This window comes from Ursus maritimus, unplaced genomic scaffold, assembly GCF_017311325.1.
Source record: "Ursus maritimus isolate PB19 unplaced genomic scaffold, ASM1731132v1 scaffold_14, whole genome shotgun sequence".
NCBI classification, from domain to species: Eukaryota; Metazoa; Chordata; class Mammalia; order Carnivora; family Ursidae; genus Ursus; species Ursus maritimus.
The window spans coordinates 2,327,786-2,345,093 of record NW_024423786.1 but is presented as its reverse complement, the minus strand read 5'-3'; the positions used below and the strand labels follow the sequence as shown (position 1 = coordinate 2,345,093).

At 56.9% G+C, this 17,308-nt stretch overlaps 1 protein-coding gene across 3 annotated transcripts in view; it reads right to left on the bottom strand.

The window, feature by feature from the left end:
- Window positions 1-17,308, bottom strand: part of EEFSEC (eukaryotic elongation factor, selenocysteine-tRNA specific) — a 249,804-nt gene that overhangs the window by 40,510 nt on the left and 191,986 nt on the right. For 2 of the 3 annotated variants that reach the window (XM_040628368.1, XM_040628371.1), the window contains one exon: window positions 7,202-7,358. The exons of the other annotated variant lie outside the window; for it this stretch is intronic. In XM_040628368.1, coding sequence (XP_040484302.1) covers window positions 7,202-7,358 — 157 coding nt within the window. The remainder of the gene's footprint in view (window positions 1-7,201; window positions 7,359-17,308) is intronic. 3 annotated transcript variants of the gene reach the window in all.

Below are 17,308 nucleotides of genomic sequence, written 5' to 3'. Positions count from 1 at the left end.
CAGGCAACCGCACAGCCCGGCCAGTCAGCTGTGTCTGAGCTTGGACGGTGAGGTGTGCCATGGTTCAGGGTGTGCCCTGGCCACTGCTGCACTCAGCCCCAGTCCTCCTCCTGCCATGCGCCCTTAGGCAAGCTGTGTGGGCTCCGTACTGGTTTGGGTCCCTCCTTGGTGAAACGTGGGTGCTGCCAGGCCCACCTCCCTGGGCTGCTGGGAGGACGGAGTGGTCTGCCTACATGGGGGCGTGCTCCCTGGTGCAGAGCGAGGGCCCCAGAGCAGCCGCTGTCTGCACCACTGCTGTCATCCTCCTCACCGTGGGTCCTGCCTACTGCCTGCTGCCTTCCTGGATGGCTGCTGTCCCTGCTGCTGGTCCTCAGGCTGCAGACTCCCCAGGCGACCCCACTGCCTCTGGCTGCTAGCCCATCTGGCCTCAGACAACATCCCTGGATAGCTCCTAGAAGCCATGTGTCTAGTGTTTCACCAATCACGTACTCAGGCCAACGGGGACACCTGGGACCCTGTGTTCAATCAGAAGGGAAATGTATAATCTTTGCTTTTGATCAAATGCAAAGTGCCTTCCAGGGTCAATAAATGGGAGGGGTCCTGGTAGCCAAGCCAATCTCAGCTTGAAAGATGGTAACTTTCCCTGCTCTGCCGTGGGGGCAGGGCCCTCGGTGGGCACGTAGGACCCCAGGTAAGGGCAGGTGCCGGTGGGTGAAAACAACACACAACCCCAGCTACCATTCACAAAGCCCTTGTCACGGGTCAGATACTGGGGGAAGGGCTTAGTGATCGCATCCCCACTCCTTGCTTGGAAATCAGAATTATTCTTTGGTGTTAGCACTGAGGGGCTATGGCTCCAGGTGGGGATGGCGTGCCACAATCAAAAGGGGCTGCCCGTCTCTGCAGGCCATACGCTGTGTTGTGCCAAGGAACTGGGCCCGCAGCACTTTCAGCCCTGGCCTGGTCCACCTACCCTCTTAGGCCAGCCTGGGCGCTGAGAGCCGGTGAGGCAGGAGACGTGGTGCTGCCCCGCTGGGTGCCCAGGCTAAGATGGGGCACCTCATGACTCTCCTTCCACAGCCAATGTTCAGGACCTCCCTCCCCTCTGCCACATTCCAGGACTCGGACAGGGCCGGGCACCTGAAGGGCCTGATAAACAGCTGACGAGGGACAGACGAATAGAGGTGTGGGGCTGCCCCCGGAGTCTTGGGACACAAAGGGGAGGCTGATTCAGCACACGGGTGCTAGGGTGGTCTGCCTGAACTGAGTCCTGGGAAAGAGCTTCTGAGAAAAGAGCCAGCTGGTAAGGCCTTTGCACCCCTCGTTCCTGGTAGTCGCTATGCGTCTCCCTGGGGACTGAAGAGGCAGGCGGAGACTCGGGGCTCTTACTAGTTGTGTGGCTATGATCAAGAGGCCTCAGTTTCCCCATCTACAGAATGGCTTAGAGCTGGATTAAATGCAGAGGTGCCACTCTTTCAGCTCTGGCCTCCTCCTGCACAAGAGCCCTGGGCCGTGCCAGAGAGGAGCACCAAGCAGTGGTCTGGAGTCAGGCATACCTCCACAGAGGAGAGGCTCTGGTTTGGGTCTGCAGAGTGGTCCGGGCAGTAAGGGAGGAATGAGGCCCTGGGAGGTGAGGTGAGCATTCCCACAGCCATGGTAGAGGCCTAGAAAATGGAGCCCAGAGCAGGCAGCCAGGAGCCAGGGCCTGCCCTCCCTATCCATGGCTTCTCCCACTGGCCACAGGATTCTAGAGAACACACATGTGATTCCAGCTCTCTCCACACACCTCCTTCTCTTCCCTCCCAACCCCTGCTGGGACAGCAACTCCTCTGGGAAGTTTGCCCTTTCTCTCCCTCAGGTTGGCCATTCTCCCCACCCAATGCCTGGCCCTGTGCCCCTATGGACACCTGCCATGCTGACTGCAAACTGGTCTGTGCCTTCGTCTCTCCCACAGGGATGTGCTTAGGGGCAGGATGCTGCATCCCCAGCCCTGAGCCTCCCCTGGAGTTTGCAGAGCTGGACGGACCGGCACCCTCCCCCTTCCAGTTCTCTTTTAAGAACTAGAACCCCCAGGGGCGCCTGGGTGGCACAGCGGTTAAGCGCCTGCCTTCAGCTCAGGGCGTGATCCCGGCATTATGGGATCGAGCCCCACATCAGGCTCTTCAGCTATGAGCCTGCTTCTTCCTCTCCCGCTCCCCCTGTTTGTGTTCCCTCTCTCGCTGGCTGTCTCTATCTCTGTCAAATAAATAAATAAAATCTTAAAAAAAAAAAAAAAAAGAACTAGAACCCCCAAAGCCATGTCACTAGGAGATGGCTGTGCGGAGGAGGTCTGATGATGCTGGTGCCTGCCTTCCTTGGAGGAGTTTCTGGGGAGGCCCACAGCACACCAGGCACCAGGCTCCTTGGCCGCCACAGGCCTGCGTTCACTCATTTGTTCATTCCCGTCCGGTCTATTCCACTGAATAGACTTCACTGATTCATGCGTGCAAGCAGCATTTCTTATTCTGTGGAAAGTCATCCCCTTTGGCTTGGGTTGGGACGGTACACTGAAGCCGTGAACATCTGGCGTGGTTTCAGGGGGCAGAAGCTAAAGCCAGGGTGGCCTAGGGACCTTCCTCAGAACACCAGTCGGAGGCGAGCAGGCCGTGGTTCTCTGGATGTGCAACCACTCTGCCATGGGGCCACACGGTAGCCTCCCCGTCACATCTCTCAGGCCCCCTGCTCGGGGCCCCGCCGAGCAGAATGGCTACAACAGTGCCCTTCTCCCACACAGCCTGAGGGACAGAGCTGCACGTGAGGAGCCAGGGCTCAGGGGAGTCGTGGGCGGAGTGGTCGGCAGCAGCGTAATCTGGGTCCAATCCTACTCTGACGCTTCCTGCTATGTAACGCTGGGCAAGTCTGTAGCTTATCTTCCAGGCCTCGGTGTCCTCATCTGCGGAATGGCGATACTCCAACACCATGGGTGCCAGCCTCCCTGGGGCTTCGCAGGCCCCCTCAGCCAGCTGCCACGGCTCCTGAGTGATGCCCCCGCCCGAAGAGCAGTGAGCAGAGCCCCTCCTGGGTTCCCACTGCCGGTGCAACTGCACACATTTCTTTTTTTTCTTTTCTCATCTGCCTAGAGTCCATTTAGTTGTGATTAGTAAAAGCTGAAAGAGTATTAAAGATCGCCAAAATCTGAGGATCCCGAGTGCCAGTCGGTGGGGCCCGAGACCTCTGTTTCTGGGTTTGATCAGGAGCCTGGCTGCCTCACAGCAAGGTCAGTTTCTTGACATGAACCAGGAGTATGGGTCTCGGCAGGCGGGACAGGCCCATGGAGAGGACGAGGTCCTTGCTGTGGCCGCTGCGGCTGTGGTTCTCAGTCACTGCCGTGCTGGCTTTTCCAAGGTGCGTGTCTGCTTGGAGCCCTGTGACATGGTCGGTTTCACTTGGGAGTCGCGTGGTTACCCGACTTGAGGCGGTGCTGCATGTCACACCGGTGGTACTTGGGGCCTTGGGTTTTCCAGTGACAAGGCCGTCCCCACCTGTTCTACCGGCACAGACTATGTACCATCCTCCCCCAGCTGGCAGGTCCAGGAGCACCTTGTGGGCGACGGGCCGCTCAGAAAGCCTGGCACGTCCTACTGAGGTACACATATCAACCTACTGGGTAGCTCCAGGTTTCTGAGGCGTTGTTTGGAAGACAAAATTGCATGCATATATTTACCTTCTCCCCTAGAGTCAGTATGAAGTGGTTCATGGCTGTTATGAGGGACAAGTGCCTTCCTCCCCTTGACTCTTCTCTGGCAGGAAGTCATCAAGGAGCTCATTTCCCTTGCAGAGTTGGGTGTGTGGGGCTGGTGGCAGCTGGTGCTGGGATGCTGGTGTGGAGTGGAGGGCAGGAACAGCAGGACAACACTTGCCATGGTGAGCAGTGGCAGCCCAGGCCAGGCCACCCCACACAGGGGGGTCTCCACCCACACATGGCCCCCATGGCGTCCAGCTCTCTGAAGCCCTGGCCACCCAGATAGACCATGAGCCAGGCGCTCAGCCCTGCTGCTCCCCAGGCCCACCCAGAGATGGAGGCCACTGGGCCTGGCTCCACAATGAAGCACCCAGCACTTGGGAAGCAGAGGCACTATGCCATGGGCAGGATCCTCGGGATGAGGCTCAGCTCTGCCTGCAGTCTTCCACCTACTCCTTCTCTGTAGCAATGCAACCCAGTGGGCTCCTAGCTCATCCTGCAGGGCCTCCCAGCCTCTCAGGACCTACAGGCGGAGGCTACTTTGTTGAAGGGAGCAGGTATGTAAATGTGGGGCTTCCCAACCTTGAGGCCCCCCCAGACTCTCTGGGTTAGCTCCTTGGGTGTCAGGATGGGGCTATCCCTCTAGCCCCTCTGATTTCAGAGACTATCTTCTGGGGTAAGCCGTGGGCTTAGTGTCAGGACCCCCGTCTCAGAGGCCACATCTATGGCTCCATAAAACACTGTTTCCATTTTATGGTTCACCTTTGACTTGTGAACCTGAGGAGTAAGTGTCGGTCCTGAAATTCAAGTAGGAGTTACAAGTTGTCATGGGCCAAACCCAGCCCAAAGTATGTTTTGTTTAATTTGGACAGTTATACATTTTTAACCAGAAGTTTTATATAAAAATGAAATCAGATAAAATTAGATTCCTTGGCCTACGGCACGAGACCTGAGTAGCAGGCCATCACGGTCCCCACCATTCCCTATTGCCTGCCACCTGGTCTCTTAAACATGTGCTTGGCCCCTTGCTCGACACCTGGCTTCGTCACCAGAAGTGAGAGGCCCCAGGGAGCACCCAGGCCTGGGGGTCAGGGGCAGATGCGAGGACACCCAGATGATCTTTAGTCCGCCTCGCCCACTATGTTGCCCTGTAGAGCTGGCACCAAAGCCCAGAGGCCACATTTGACCCCAGCTCCACCCACAATCTGTGGGCTGGGACAGCTTCCCTGAGCTGCTTCTGCTCCGGGAGCTTTCGATCATGCAGGGCCAAGCCCCGGGGCCTCCAGACCCTGGCACTTCCAGCTTGCAGCCAGCAATGCTCCTCCTCCACCTGGCACTGGGTGTCTCAGGTTCACTGAAGAGTCTTTCACAATTAATGCACTTCAAAAAGGTTAAAAGTAATTCTTTATGGGAGGAATCGCCAGGAAAAGACAAGCAGGAGGGGGCTGAAGAGTGGGGTGGGTGGGATGAAGGAATCTGACCAGTTATATTTAATAAAAAGCTTAAAAGCCACAAACAGGAAGCAGACCTATTAAAAAGGCAACACTGACCTAACAAAGGAATGTGAACTTGAGTTGACTGAAGCAGCGGCACTGTGTCTCCCTCCCTGTACTCCCACCCCAGCACCCAGGGCCCCCAAACAAACCTCCTCTTGTCCTCTGGCCAGTTCTGGGAACACCCCAACTCTGAGCTTGCCTTGGGCTAAAGGAAGGAGAGCTGAGGGGAATGTCAGCATGGTCCTACACACCCTCCCAAAAGGAAATAGACAGTGCTGTCCTTCCCTTGTCTGGACCAGCAGGCCCCCACAGCTAGGGGAGGGACGAGCGTTCCAGGGTGCACCTCCCAACTCCAGGCAGCTCCCCTCCTGCCCTCCCAGTGCCCTGTACCCCTCTTTCCCAGTAAGCCCCCACAGGTATAGGCCAGGGCCCTTCGAACCAAGGTCTGGACCTTGGTCTGCCTGGCTCATGCCTTGTGTGTGCTCCTTGGAACCCAGAGCAGGGCACTGTGGACCCTGGTTTGGCTGACGTAATGACCAGGAGCAGTGGAGAGGACAGGACAGGAGCCTGAAGCCCAGTATCATGGTAGAGGCTCCCATGGGTGGGCCACTTTGCCTGCCCCAAGGGAGTATCTCTAACTGCGACAGAGCTGAACTCCACCCTGACAGAGACCTCGGGGTACAAAGAATGGATCCAAGGGCCACAGGGAAGCAGGCCTCTGGTGCCTACTGCCCTTCCTCACCAGAGCGCAAATGCCACACATGACGCTGGGCTTGAGGAAGGACTTGGGAGGCAAGGCCCCTCAACCAGGCTCTCAGGAGAGCAGAGGGCACTGACTTCACTTGGTGAGCTGCCAGGGAGCTGGCACTCCTGCTTCCGAGCTTGGCCAGGGCACTACCCTACCTGAAGATTTCACTCAAGAAGCTACCCACCAACGGCACGCTGCTGACCCGATCGGAGCCTCCCCATGGCTTTCCAACCCTCACAGAAAAAAACCCGGAGTCCTGCAGAGAGACAAAGTACAGCCACATGCTGATGCGAAGTCAGGGTTTCTCTGTAACATCCTTCACCTCTGCCGCATGTTTGAGAATTGGCCTAACACAATGCTGGCGAAGAAAAGTGGCATCCCACATGCCTCCTAGTTCATGCCACACAACCAGGCCTCAAACGCACACCAAAACTCACCCTTACCCCAGGGCCTTTGCGCTTGTCCCCTCTCTCCACAGTGTGTTCCTTCCCTTGGGGACGTGGGGCTCCCTCAACTGTTACCTCAGAGAGGTCTTCTCACCCTCTCTCTGCTTTATTTTTCTGCGATGTACAGTAGATACTCACTAAATGTGTTCCCACCTGTCCCCTCCCACAACCGCGGCAGCCTGCGTGCTGGGTGGCAGGGCCTCCAGAAGATGGCTGTGGGGTAAGTGCAGGAGTGATGGAAGGGAGGGCCGAACTAAAGAGATCCAAGGGTTCTATTCCCAAGAGCAAAGGCACACCTTTGACCCCGCCGTGGACAAGTCCCAACCCAGATCGCTCAGAGGCTCAGCACCTACTGTTCTCCATCAGACAGAAAAGTAAGTGGCAACTCATATTCTGGGAAACCATACTGGCTACTGGGGCAGTATGCCAGGCCCTGGCGGTCTCTCTCACCAACTCTTCCTCCAAAGCACCTCCCAGGCCAGGATTGGTATCGCACTTCACAGACAAGCCAGGTAATTCATTCAAGGTCACTCCTGTATGGTTAAGGGTGGAGCAGGAGCTCACACTCACACCTTGACCCTGGCTCAAAGGCTGAGTTCCTAGGACCCACTCCTGCTCTCCGGCCACAAGCCTGTGGGACCAGAGGCCATGACATTGAGAGGGCTGGGCCCGGTGCATCACCTCAGGCCGACTGAGCGTCCTGAGCCGAGGGGCACTGTCCGTGCACTGTCTCCACCACCTCTCCATGCCTGCACAGCGCCTGCCAGTGGGAGGAAGGGACTGCACTCACCAGGGATGTGGATCTTGAACTTGCCGCTCTGGCCGAAGGCGCTGTCGATGACCCCCAGCTCCCCAGTGGATAGGGACACCTTGAGGCCCACGAAGAGCTGGATGTTGGTCTCCTTTTTGAACAGGGAGCGGCCAATCACGCTGTGGTCGTCCATCACCTATCCCCACACACCCAGCCCCAGAGAGAGCATCAGTGTGTGCTGGAGGAGGCCGGGCCTGCTGCCATTACCCCCCACCCCCAACCCACCTGATGATCGGCCCATGTCGCTGACAATGGAATGCACTGGAGCCACGTGGCGACCAGCCCTCATCACCACCACCACTGACCTCCATGGAGCCTCGGCTGCTGCCAGGCCGCCTGCGAGAGCTTTCTGCGGATCGCGCTCGGCACCATGGCAGCAGTGGGAGGGAGGCACTCCTTCCTCACTTCACAGATGCAAAACTGGTGGCACAGCGGAGTTAGGCCATCCGCCCAAGGTCACAGAGCTCTCAGGGCGGAGGGAGCTCAGAATCCACGGTCGCCCTCCTGCGCCTGCCTCTGCACAGCCACTGCACCCTGCCTGTCCCCGAGCACTTGCCCGATGCGGCCAGCAGGAAAGCTTGCACCGACACCCCAGGTCGAGAGGATGACATCCATGCTTGGTCCTGCCGCAAGGCTTTCTAGAACTCGCCTCCCCCTCTGGTTTTCCCTCCCACAAGGAATGTCTGAGAATGCAATCTCTGCTGCTCCAGCCCCCTCCACACATAGGTATTTCAGCCAAAGTTTTCCTGTTCTGTCAGAGCCCCTTCCTGGCCTGGCCCACATCTACTCCACAGCCCTGCTGCCCCCTCCGCATGACGCCCTCCTGCCCCTACCCTGGCAGAAGCCCTAGCTCCCCTGGCTCCCTGCTGGCCACGGACAGGCCCTCTGCTGCTGAGACTCTACCCCTCAACTCTTTGTGGAGGCTCAGGCTGACAGAAGGGACATGCCTGTGCGTGAAAAAGCCAACCTAATACAGCCTTGATTTCAGCATGAGCTCTGTTCACCTTGAACCTGTGCCCAGAGACCAAGCATGGGGAAGACTGAAGTGTCACTCTCCCCTCTGGTGGCCTCTGGCAGCTCAGGTACTCCCCTCAGGGAAGGTGGCATGGCCTGAAGCCCCCCCCCCCCAGGTGGCCTCCCCTGCCCTGCCTGGTTCCTTTCCAGGGCCCGTGCCAGGAAGGGGCCAGGCCTCTGTGTAAAAGAGAGAGAAAGGGGGCGTGTGTGTGTGTGCACGCGTGTGCGCCTGCATTTTAAAGACTAGACCCTCTCCCAGATGACCTCAGAAGGGTAACACAGAGCTTCGTCCTGAGATTTGCTGCTACTCTGGAGGAGGACCCATGCTCCACCTGGCATCTGGCATGCTGGGTCCCACACGGCTGCCACAGGGAAACGGGGGAGTCTTCCTCCTGCTCTCCAGGCCCTGTGCACCAGCCTGGGTGCTTTTGGGGACCAGGGTTGAGTCTGAGCAGGCGTTAGCCCGGGCAGCAGCATGGGAGCTGGAAGTGCTGCCAGCGGTGGGACCTGCCGCCTCCACGTGCTCTCCTCCTGAGGCTGAGACTCATGGGGGACCCCCGTGGGCTGGGCTGTCCTCAACCTCAGAAACATCTCACTTCTGCCCAAGACGCCAAGATTTGGCCAAGGGCCCCAGATGGATTGTTTTGAAAGGCAGAAACTGTCCCATTTACCCTAAAACCCTTTTAGAAAAACATATCCTATTCTATTTGATTCATAGCGCCAGATAAAAGGTACTCGCATTCCTCCTCTCCCCGGTGATGGATGAATCGGATACAAATAACGATAAGAATAATCATTTCCACTTGCACAGTCCTTTATAATTCACAAATCTCATTCCCACACATGAACTCCTCCTCGTCCTTCAGGACTCGGCTCCAGCAGAGGTCCTCTGTGGGCTGGCCTGCCATGGGCTCTGCCCCATCTGTCGGTGCTGCTGGGTGCAAGGAACGGAGCTGGCTCCTCTGAACTGCAGGACACAGGGAGCGAGGGTGGGCAGATGTCACCAGCCCCAAATGCTTTCCTAGGCTTTCTAACTCCCAGGAGTCCTGTCTCCACACCTACCAGAGTGGCCTGCGCGTGCAGCTCCGTTCCCAGCCTGGCAGGAGCCCGGGAGGCAGGGCTGCCTCTCACATTTGGCAGCCTAGCCCAGTACAGCAGGGGCCCAGGATGTTTAGCTGAACTGACCCGATGGCTCTGGACTGGCCATTCCATGTTCCCCATGACCAGAGGAGCTCAGTGCTACTTCCTGTCCTAAGCTTGGCCTGTGCTGCAGAGAGGCCCCCTGTCCGTAGGAGAAAGAGACTGCCTCCGGGCACCTCAGCCTACGACAGGGACATTTAGCGGGGCCCCACTGAGCCCTCGAGTACCCTTGTCTGCTAGGGGTTTTCATCCTTACTTCAGGGAGGCTGGAGGCGAAGTCTGAGGGAACTGTAGTCACCCGAGCCAGCGGCATAGTGGAAGCTCAAACCCAAATACGGTGACCTTTCGCAGAGCCTATGCTGTAGCATTCAAGAAGAGGAAGACTGCACTGACCACCACCCCTCCCCGCAAGCTGGAGAAGCAGGCGGGTCTGGTGCTGCCAGGACACCCTGGGGCGCTCTGGGCAGGATGGGTGGGTCCCAGGCCTTTGCTGGCCTGTGAGACAGAGCAGCTAAGATACAAGACCTGACCCTGGCATCACGGCTGGCTGAGAAATGACAAAGGCACAGTCCTTGCACCGGGAGGTTACAACCTACTTAGAGAGCTATCTTATAAAAGGCACCACAGGGACCCAACGGGCAATCCAGGCAGAAAAATTCACCCCAAATTCACAATGTCCTTTTTTTCTCCCTACAAATACTGATCGAGAGCCTACCATGTGCCAGGTATGTCACGGAGGACAAATCCAAGTTCCTGCCTCAAGGGGCTTATGCACATCCTTGTGAAAAATAATTACATTCTCCCTCTGCCCCATTGCCTTTGGACTGCTCACTGGCAGACAGGGTGTCCCCATCTCTAGGCAGGCCCTTGGTGCCCAGCAAATGCCCCAATCAAGGCCTTCGTGCCTGTAGTCCCCCTGTACCCCAACCCTTGCTCCTCTGCACACCCTGGTCCTGTCTCTGTCTTCAGAGCACAGATCATTCCCTGATATTACGCCATAGCTTTATCTTTACTTGTTTATTCCTCCCAAGCAGGACCCAGGTCCGTGAAAGCAGAAACATGTCTCTCTTCTCCATAGCTGCAATTCCTGCATGTAAACAGCACTTACTGTATGTGCGCTCCTTGAATGCCTAAGTCAAAGTTGAACACGTACCTAACAGTGATTGTTGGTACATCTGCAATGCTCAGTCTTGCCTGTGGTCTTTCATTTTTTTAACACTTCATTGAGGCACAATGGATATGTACAAATGTGTACAGCATGTACACATTTTAGGTACTTGATAATTTGAAATACACATAGATACCCATGAAACCATTACCATCATCAAGCTAGTGAAAATAATGAAGACATCTATCATCCCCCCACCCTCTTTCCAACTCTGTGCCCACCCCAGACCCCACGCAGTCCTCCCAGGCTCAGCTTGGACAAGCTTTCCTTCAGACAGCCTCCCCACGTGGCAGGCACCTCCTGTCCCGAGGCCTGGCCACTCTGTCTCATCACAGGCAGTTGGCCTGTCTGTGTCCCTCACCAGACAGACTGGGAGTTCTTTCTCACATGGCCCTGACCCACAACAGGTCCCAGGAAATATGCACAGGATACGGAGGTCGGGAGGGAGACACTGGTGACAGAAGGTGACTCTTGGCTCCTTGGGGGCAAAAGAAAATCACTCAAGGGGACTTGTAGTTGGGTGGTACATTTCATTCGAGAGGGAGCAAACAGCCTTGCCTTGCGCCTAGTTCCCCTGCATGCCCCCGTGAGGTCATCCCTGACATTGGAGCATAGGGGCCCATCCATTGGCCTTCCAGTGGGCCTCGCGGCTGGGCTTCACTGTGACCAGGGCCATGGGGTGGCAGGCATACTACCTACGAGCAATAAGGCATTTCACAAGACTTTCTACTGCATCTTCCCCCGCCTCCCCCTTTCTTTCGGTTCTACAGTATTAACTTAAAAAGCTACATGCCACAGACACAGCGGAGGATCCATCTTCCCCCTAAGCCAAGGACTTGCAATGAGGGCAGACTAATTTTATTAACTTCAGGGGAACTTCAAAAAGCTTCAAGGCTTTCAAGGCAGACGGCAACGACCCCAAAGTTGGTTTAAGTGCTACATAAACAAAAGCCTAGGGCTGGGGAAGCGGAGGGCTCCCGGCACTTCTTGTTTATGTTTTCATCTGACCAAGTGGGCCAGCGTGCGGGCCGGCGGGCCCTGTAACCCTGTTGGTGTGTGGTGCCAGTCAGTTCACTGACCTACATTACCACAATATTTTTTTAAGCATCCGGGATAAGGTGAGAGGCGAATGGGCTTTTTCTGACCCTCTGAGGAGGGGCCCGAGGAGGCTCCCGCTCTTGCTTGCTGCTTCATGGTCTCCCTGGGGCTGGAGTGGCAGTTTAGAGAGGATTCAAGTTCAAAGGGAGTGCCTGTGTCACTCCTGTTCTCTTGCTTTATGGCTTGGCCAGAAGGCCTAAGAGCACTGATTAGGTGTAAGGTCCCCTCCTGCTAACTTCTCTGTCTTCAATTCCACTTGTAGGGTCAGGCAATGTGGATGAGAAGGCCGCCCTTCAGCACACTGCCAGGAACCAAGTGTGGTCTCGGGAATGCTGGCACCCCCAACCCCTGCCCGCTGATGGTCTGTGCTGTCATTTCCAGCAGCCTGGGTGGATCCTTCCAGGAGCTGGCAGATGGCCTAGAAGGGCACTATGGACACGAGCTGCCAGGGCAGTGAGAGAAGCTGGCAGCAAACTCCTCCTCCCTCAGACTATCCAGCCCTCTGCACCTCCTCTTCCATCCCACCCTCAGCAGCTGAGAGCCACAAATTGTCCTCAGCCGTGCTCTGGGAGGGGCACTTCCACACGGTTAGTGCATCTTCAGAAAAGCCCTATAGGGATTCAGCAAAGCTAAATGACTTGCCCAAAGTCACACATTCCAGCTTTCCCTGCACTCGCCCCCATGGCACCAGAGGTTTGGCAGCAGTGAATGAGCCCAGCCAGGGCATTCCCCACCCTCTGGGCTCTCCTGAGCCATGCCATGACTGGCTGGACCCAAACTGGCTTGCAAACCCAGCCCCATCCCTGCCAGTCCCAGCTCCTGAAAACCCCAAGCCACTGGAGGAGCCAACTGCAGAGAGGGAAGACAGATAGAGCCTGGCCGCTACACGTAGGAACCGAGGTGCAGCCCAAGCACCTATCAAAGGAAGACCTGCTAGCCCAGTGGACACGATGCACTGGGAGGGAGAGCTGGCTTTGTGGCTGTGAAGTGCTTCTGGTCTGTTCTCGGGTCACCCAGGGTGGAGGCCGCCAGGCCCAGAATGCACTGAAGGCCAGTGAGGCAAGCTGCTGACCCCCCAGGGCTTCACCAGTTTCCTCATCCACAAATGAGGCTGGAAGGAGGGTAAGGTGTCCTCTACCTATGGTTATGGGGCCAAGAGGCAAGTTACCATTCTGGTGAATCCCCATACAGGCTGGGGGATGTAGGCACACTGGAGACAAGAGAAGATGAAGAAAGAAGGCTAAGGGGGTGGGGACCAGGCCTGAGGGATGATGGAAGGAGAGGAGGTGTTTAGCCAGAAGCAGCAGCTAAGAACAGACTTGAATGCTGTTGTCCAACATAGCTCTTAAGGTTTCACACAGAAGGGCCAGTTCCAGAGGGGATGCTAAGCTCCCGCTTGTGCAGTGGGCTAAAGCCTAGGCTCTGGAGCCAGCCTACTTGGGCTCAAAGCCCTAGTCTTATGGTCCTGGAGACTCTGGCCCATGGCCTAACCCCTGTGGGCCTTAGCTCCCCATCCACAAAGTGAGTTAAGAGAGTTACGGCAGGTTCACACACAGCTGTCGTCGGCCTGGCCTCTGCTGCCCCACACTCCCTGGGCACGGTGTCTTCCTCCCTTGGGACCCACCGCGCCGTACCACACATAGCAAGGAGGGTGGGGGTGTGGGCATGCAGGGGCAGTCCTGTGTCCCCAGCCCCACTGGCTGCCACACGCAGATGGGAGCAGACATTGCTGACAGCTCACAGTGCTCTTCCACAGCCCCCTGCAGGCTGCAGAGCCCCCGGCAGAGGGCTGCACTGGGAACGGGCAGGGACAAAGCCTATGTGTGGGTCTTGGCCCAGGCACAGCTTGTCTGCACAGGCTGCCCTGATTGGAAGAGGGGTGATCTTGGAAGGCAGGAGTTGGCCTAAGTGCATTTCTGCATCCCCAGAACATGAGCCCTCCAGATATTACTGGGGGTGGGGTGCAAGGAGGGGACTCACAAATGTCCACTGCAAGAAACCTCATTACAAGCCTGGCTACAGAGAGGGACAGTAGCCCTTCCTGCTGGAGGCAGCGAGGCCAGCATCTGGGGAGCTTCTGGAAGACCAGGGCTCATCGTTTGTCCTGGGTGTTAGGGGCAGGGGGCTGGAGGAAATGCATTTTCTCGGCCCTATCCATCTCTAGAACATGCATGCATGCCCAGTGGTTGGGCTCGTCTCCAAATTATAGACTCTTCCAGCTAAAGGAGAGAGACCTGAGATCAGACACCAGCACATCCAAGGAGGAAAAACCTTCAGAGAACAGTTGGAGGCTTTTCATTTTGAAATCAATCATTGTGACGTCAAACCAAAGGCAATGCATGTGGGACTTGCTCAGTGGGCCTTGCTCCTTGGGAACAATGCTGAACCTGGGCCAGCGGAGTTACAACAATAGCTCTAAGTGGGGACTTTCACTGTTTGCATGAATACTTTGCTTCGTTTATGAGCCTTCAGTCACCGGAGGGAGAGTTCCCAAAGAGCAGTCACTGGTTGCGCATGGAAGCCCAGGCCCTCGCTTACACGCCGGGCAAGTCCCTACTGTCCCCAGCCTCTGAGTGGAACCTGGCTGTCAGTACACATAATTATGTCATTACATGTGTGTGTCTCTCTCAGGGCCCGGCTCCCATGATGAGGCTTGGGAACTGCCCAACTTCTGAACTTACTATTCTAATTCAAATTGGAGAAGTGGCACCAAGGAAAGAGGGGCAGCCAGCTGTGCAGTGGGGCCTTGAGTCACTCGCTCCACTGGCTGTGAGGAGGACTAAAGCATGAGGAAGGGCTGGGAACGTTTGAGTCTGGATTGCCTCTTCCAGCAATATGACCTTGGGCAAGGGACTTCCCTGACCCTCAGTTTCTTCCTCTGAAAAGGCCGTTTTTGGGATTAAGGGTGTTGGTGTTGGCAAGAACAACTAAGACATACTCAGAAACCGCAAGATGGAGCGTTATCTCACCGAAGAAAAGCAAGGACGCCGATACCGACTCCACACAGACTACATGCCGGAGGCTGCTCTCGGGACTCTGGTTCTCTCCCTCATACCCTCCATCCCACAGTGAGGTCCTCGCCGAGGACAGGAGCCAGGGAAGGGATCTGCGAGAGAAGAACTCAGAAGTTACCTGGATGACCAAGGTAATCCAACAAGGCTCCCGCACAAGGCGGTAGTTCTCCCAGAGCACCTGACAGTCACCAGGATTGACAACGTCCCCAAGAGTCCCTGCGATGCTGCTGTTCTGGTATGACCCATCTTTATTTGGCATAAGAAACATCTCGCCCAGAGGCTGCTTTTTCTTCCCCGCCAGTACAGGGCCATGGCAGGGAGAGAGGAGCCCTGGAGTGGCCTGCAAGGTAGGCGGCTCCTCCACCAGCCATAGTGGGACCTGGGGCAGGCCACATCATTTTTCTGAGCCTCAGTGTCCTCTCCGGTGAAAACAGGGTGGACGTATCCACCTCCAAGGTTGCTGTGAGAAGAGGCAAGAGTTCTAATGTGAAAGATTGCTGTGAGTGACAGCCAACCTCATTGCAATCCCATAGTGTCAACCCACGAAAGGGAAACAGCCTTCAGTTCATCTTGTTTGGTCAAGTGAGTTGCAGAGACCCAGCGAGGAAGCCTAGGGCAGGCCAGGCTCTGGGCATCAGAGAAGACGCCCACCCAAGAAGGCATCTGCCCGCCTCTGTCCCACCTCTCAGGCCAGTGGAGCTGGCTTCCTCAGTCACAGTGGTGGGCAGGCCCCTCACTCGTCTGCAGCAAGCTGCGCCTCCCAGTTCCCCCCGCCATCCCCCCAGGCTCCCTCCCTGGTTCTGTCCTCCATCACCCAGGCACCAAAGCGGGTAAAGCCACCGGTCTGAAGCTCATAAGGAAGTACCAAGGCACAAGTCACAAAGGCAGCTGTATCTTCACGGAGGAAAAAGGGGGTGAATATTTAAGTAAGCACTTGCTTCAGGCCAGACCCTGTCTTGGCCCTCAGCACATGTGACCTCATCAACTCCCCACCATAGCTCCTTCACAGAAGAAACAGGTTCTGGGGGTGGGGAGGGGGTGGTGGGGAGACAGTGACTTGTCTTTGACCAAGCTGAGCCGGTCCAGAGCCCGCTCTTTCCACCACGTCAAGCTGCCTTGACCCTCTGTCCATACGAGCGAAAAAGCAATCTTCAAAAGAAGGCTCACAGGCACTTCGGCAGCTGAGCAAGACTCTTCACCATCAGATGCTGACACCTGGAAGGGAGGACAGGGGCCAAGGGCTGGGGCCAGAACACTACAGCAGCCATCTGATCTCCCTCAGCTTCAGGGGGCACCTCTGTTTTCTCGAGTGGCCTGGGAACTGACACAGCCTTCGGCCTGCCGGACAAGGGCCCGGGGCAGCAAGGGTTAGCAAAGTGGCCCAAGGGGCCAGGTAGATGGCAGCGCTTGCTTCCTCCAAGGGCTGGGATCTGCCAGATGGCCCCTGCTCGGGAAGGCCTACAGGGAGCTGGGCCGGCCTGCGCCCCGGCCAGCACGCTCTCCAGTGCCCTGGGCACATTTAACAAGCCATCAGCAGTGCAGCGGGGTGAGCCAAGAGCAGGGAGGCGGTGCCACTTTAGACTTCAAAGCCAGTCAGCGCTCCTGGTGGCGTCTGCGTGTTTACACTCGGTTGGGCTGACGCCGCAGGCTCCTTGGCCCAGCCCTAAGGCCTTCCCTGTCCGGCGCCAGGGTGCCAAAGCCAGGATGGTCGACATGCCTGGCCTGATCCCACCACAGGAGAGGCGCGGGTGTCAGCATCGTGCCACCACCCCAGCTGGGAACCCAGGCATCTGTGTCCTCCAGAAAGTCCAAGTAAATATCAATGAGGAGAGCCGCTGCTTAACAACGGCCTACTGTGCCAGGTGCAGCACTCAGCATTTTATATGTACCCATCTCCCTGCCTTATACCACCCCATGGAGTAGGGAGTATAACCTCTGTTTTCCCAGTAAGGACACTGAGGGGAAGAGACTCCCCCAAAGTCTCACGCCTGGGCAGGGGGCCATCTAGCATCCCCTGGGGCCTTGGCTGGAGCCTGAATTCCCTGGGCTTTCAAGGCCTCGGCCTGCAGACCCTGCCACACTCGGTCTTCTGCTCTCCTCTCCTCCAGCCCTGGTGGCAAAGAGGCATCCCCTTGGTCCTGCGTGCCTGCCTCCCTGGCCTGCCACACCCTGAAACTCGACTTCACAATTAGTGGCAGGCCAGCCGTGGTAGCTACGGTGTGAGTATTGTCTTTCCCTTGGTCGTGAGGTGGGCCCAAAGGGATATTTGAATAAGAGCTGGCAGGACCACATTTGTTTAGGAGAAAATGATATAGGTGAGCTGTGTAAGCTATGGAGGCAGGGAGGGAGGCGAGGAGGGCCCGTGGGGTGTGGCAGCAGTCAGAGGTGTGAAGTGGACCACGGCAGGGCAGGCAGTGCAGAGCACTCTGTGTCCTCGGCAGGGAGCCCTCGGAGGCCCCACCTTTTCCCAGGCAATTGTTACAAATGAGGAAATAGGGCCCCAGGGAGTAAGTGGCTTCAGTCAGGCCAGACCACTTGACTCAACTTGGGGTACCCAGGCTCAGAGTGAGACTTGGGAATGCAGGCTAGGTAAGAGGGGATAAGGCTGGGGACCTTGAGTAGACACCCACTCTGTAGGCTGCCTCGGCTGAC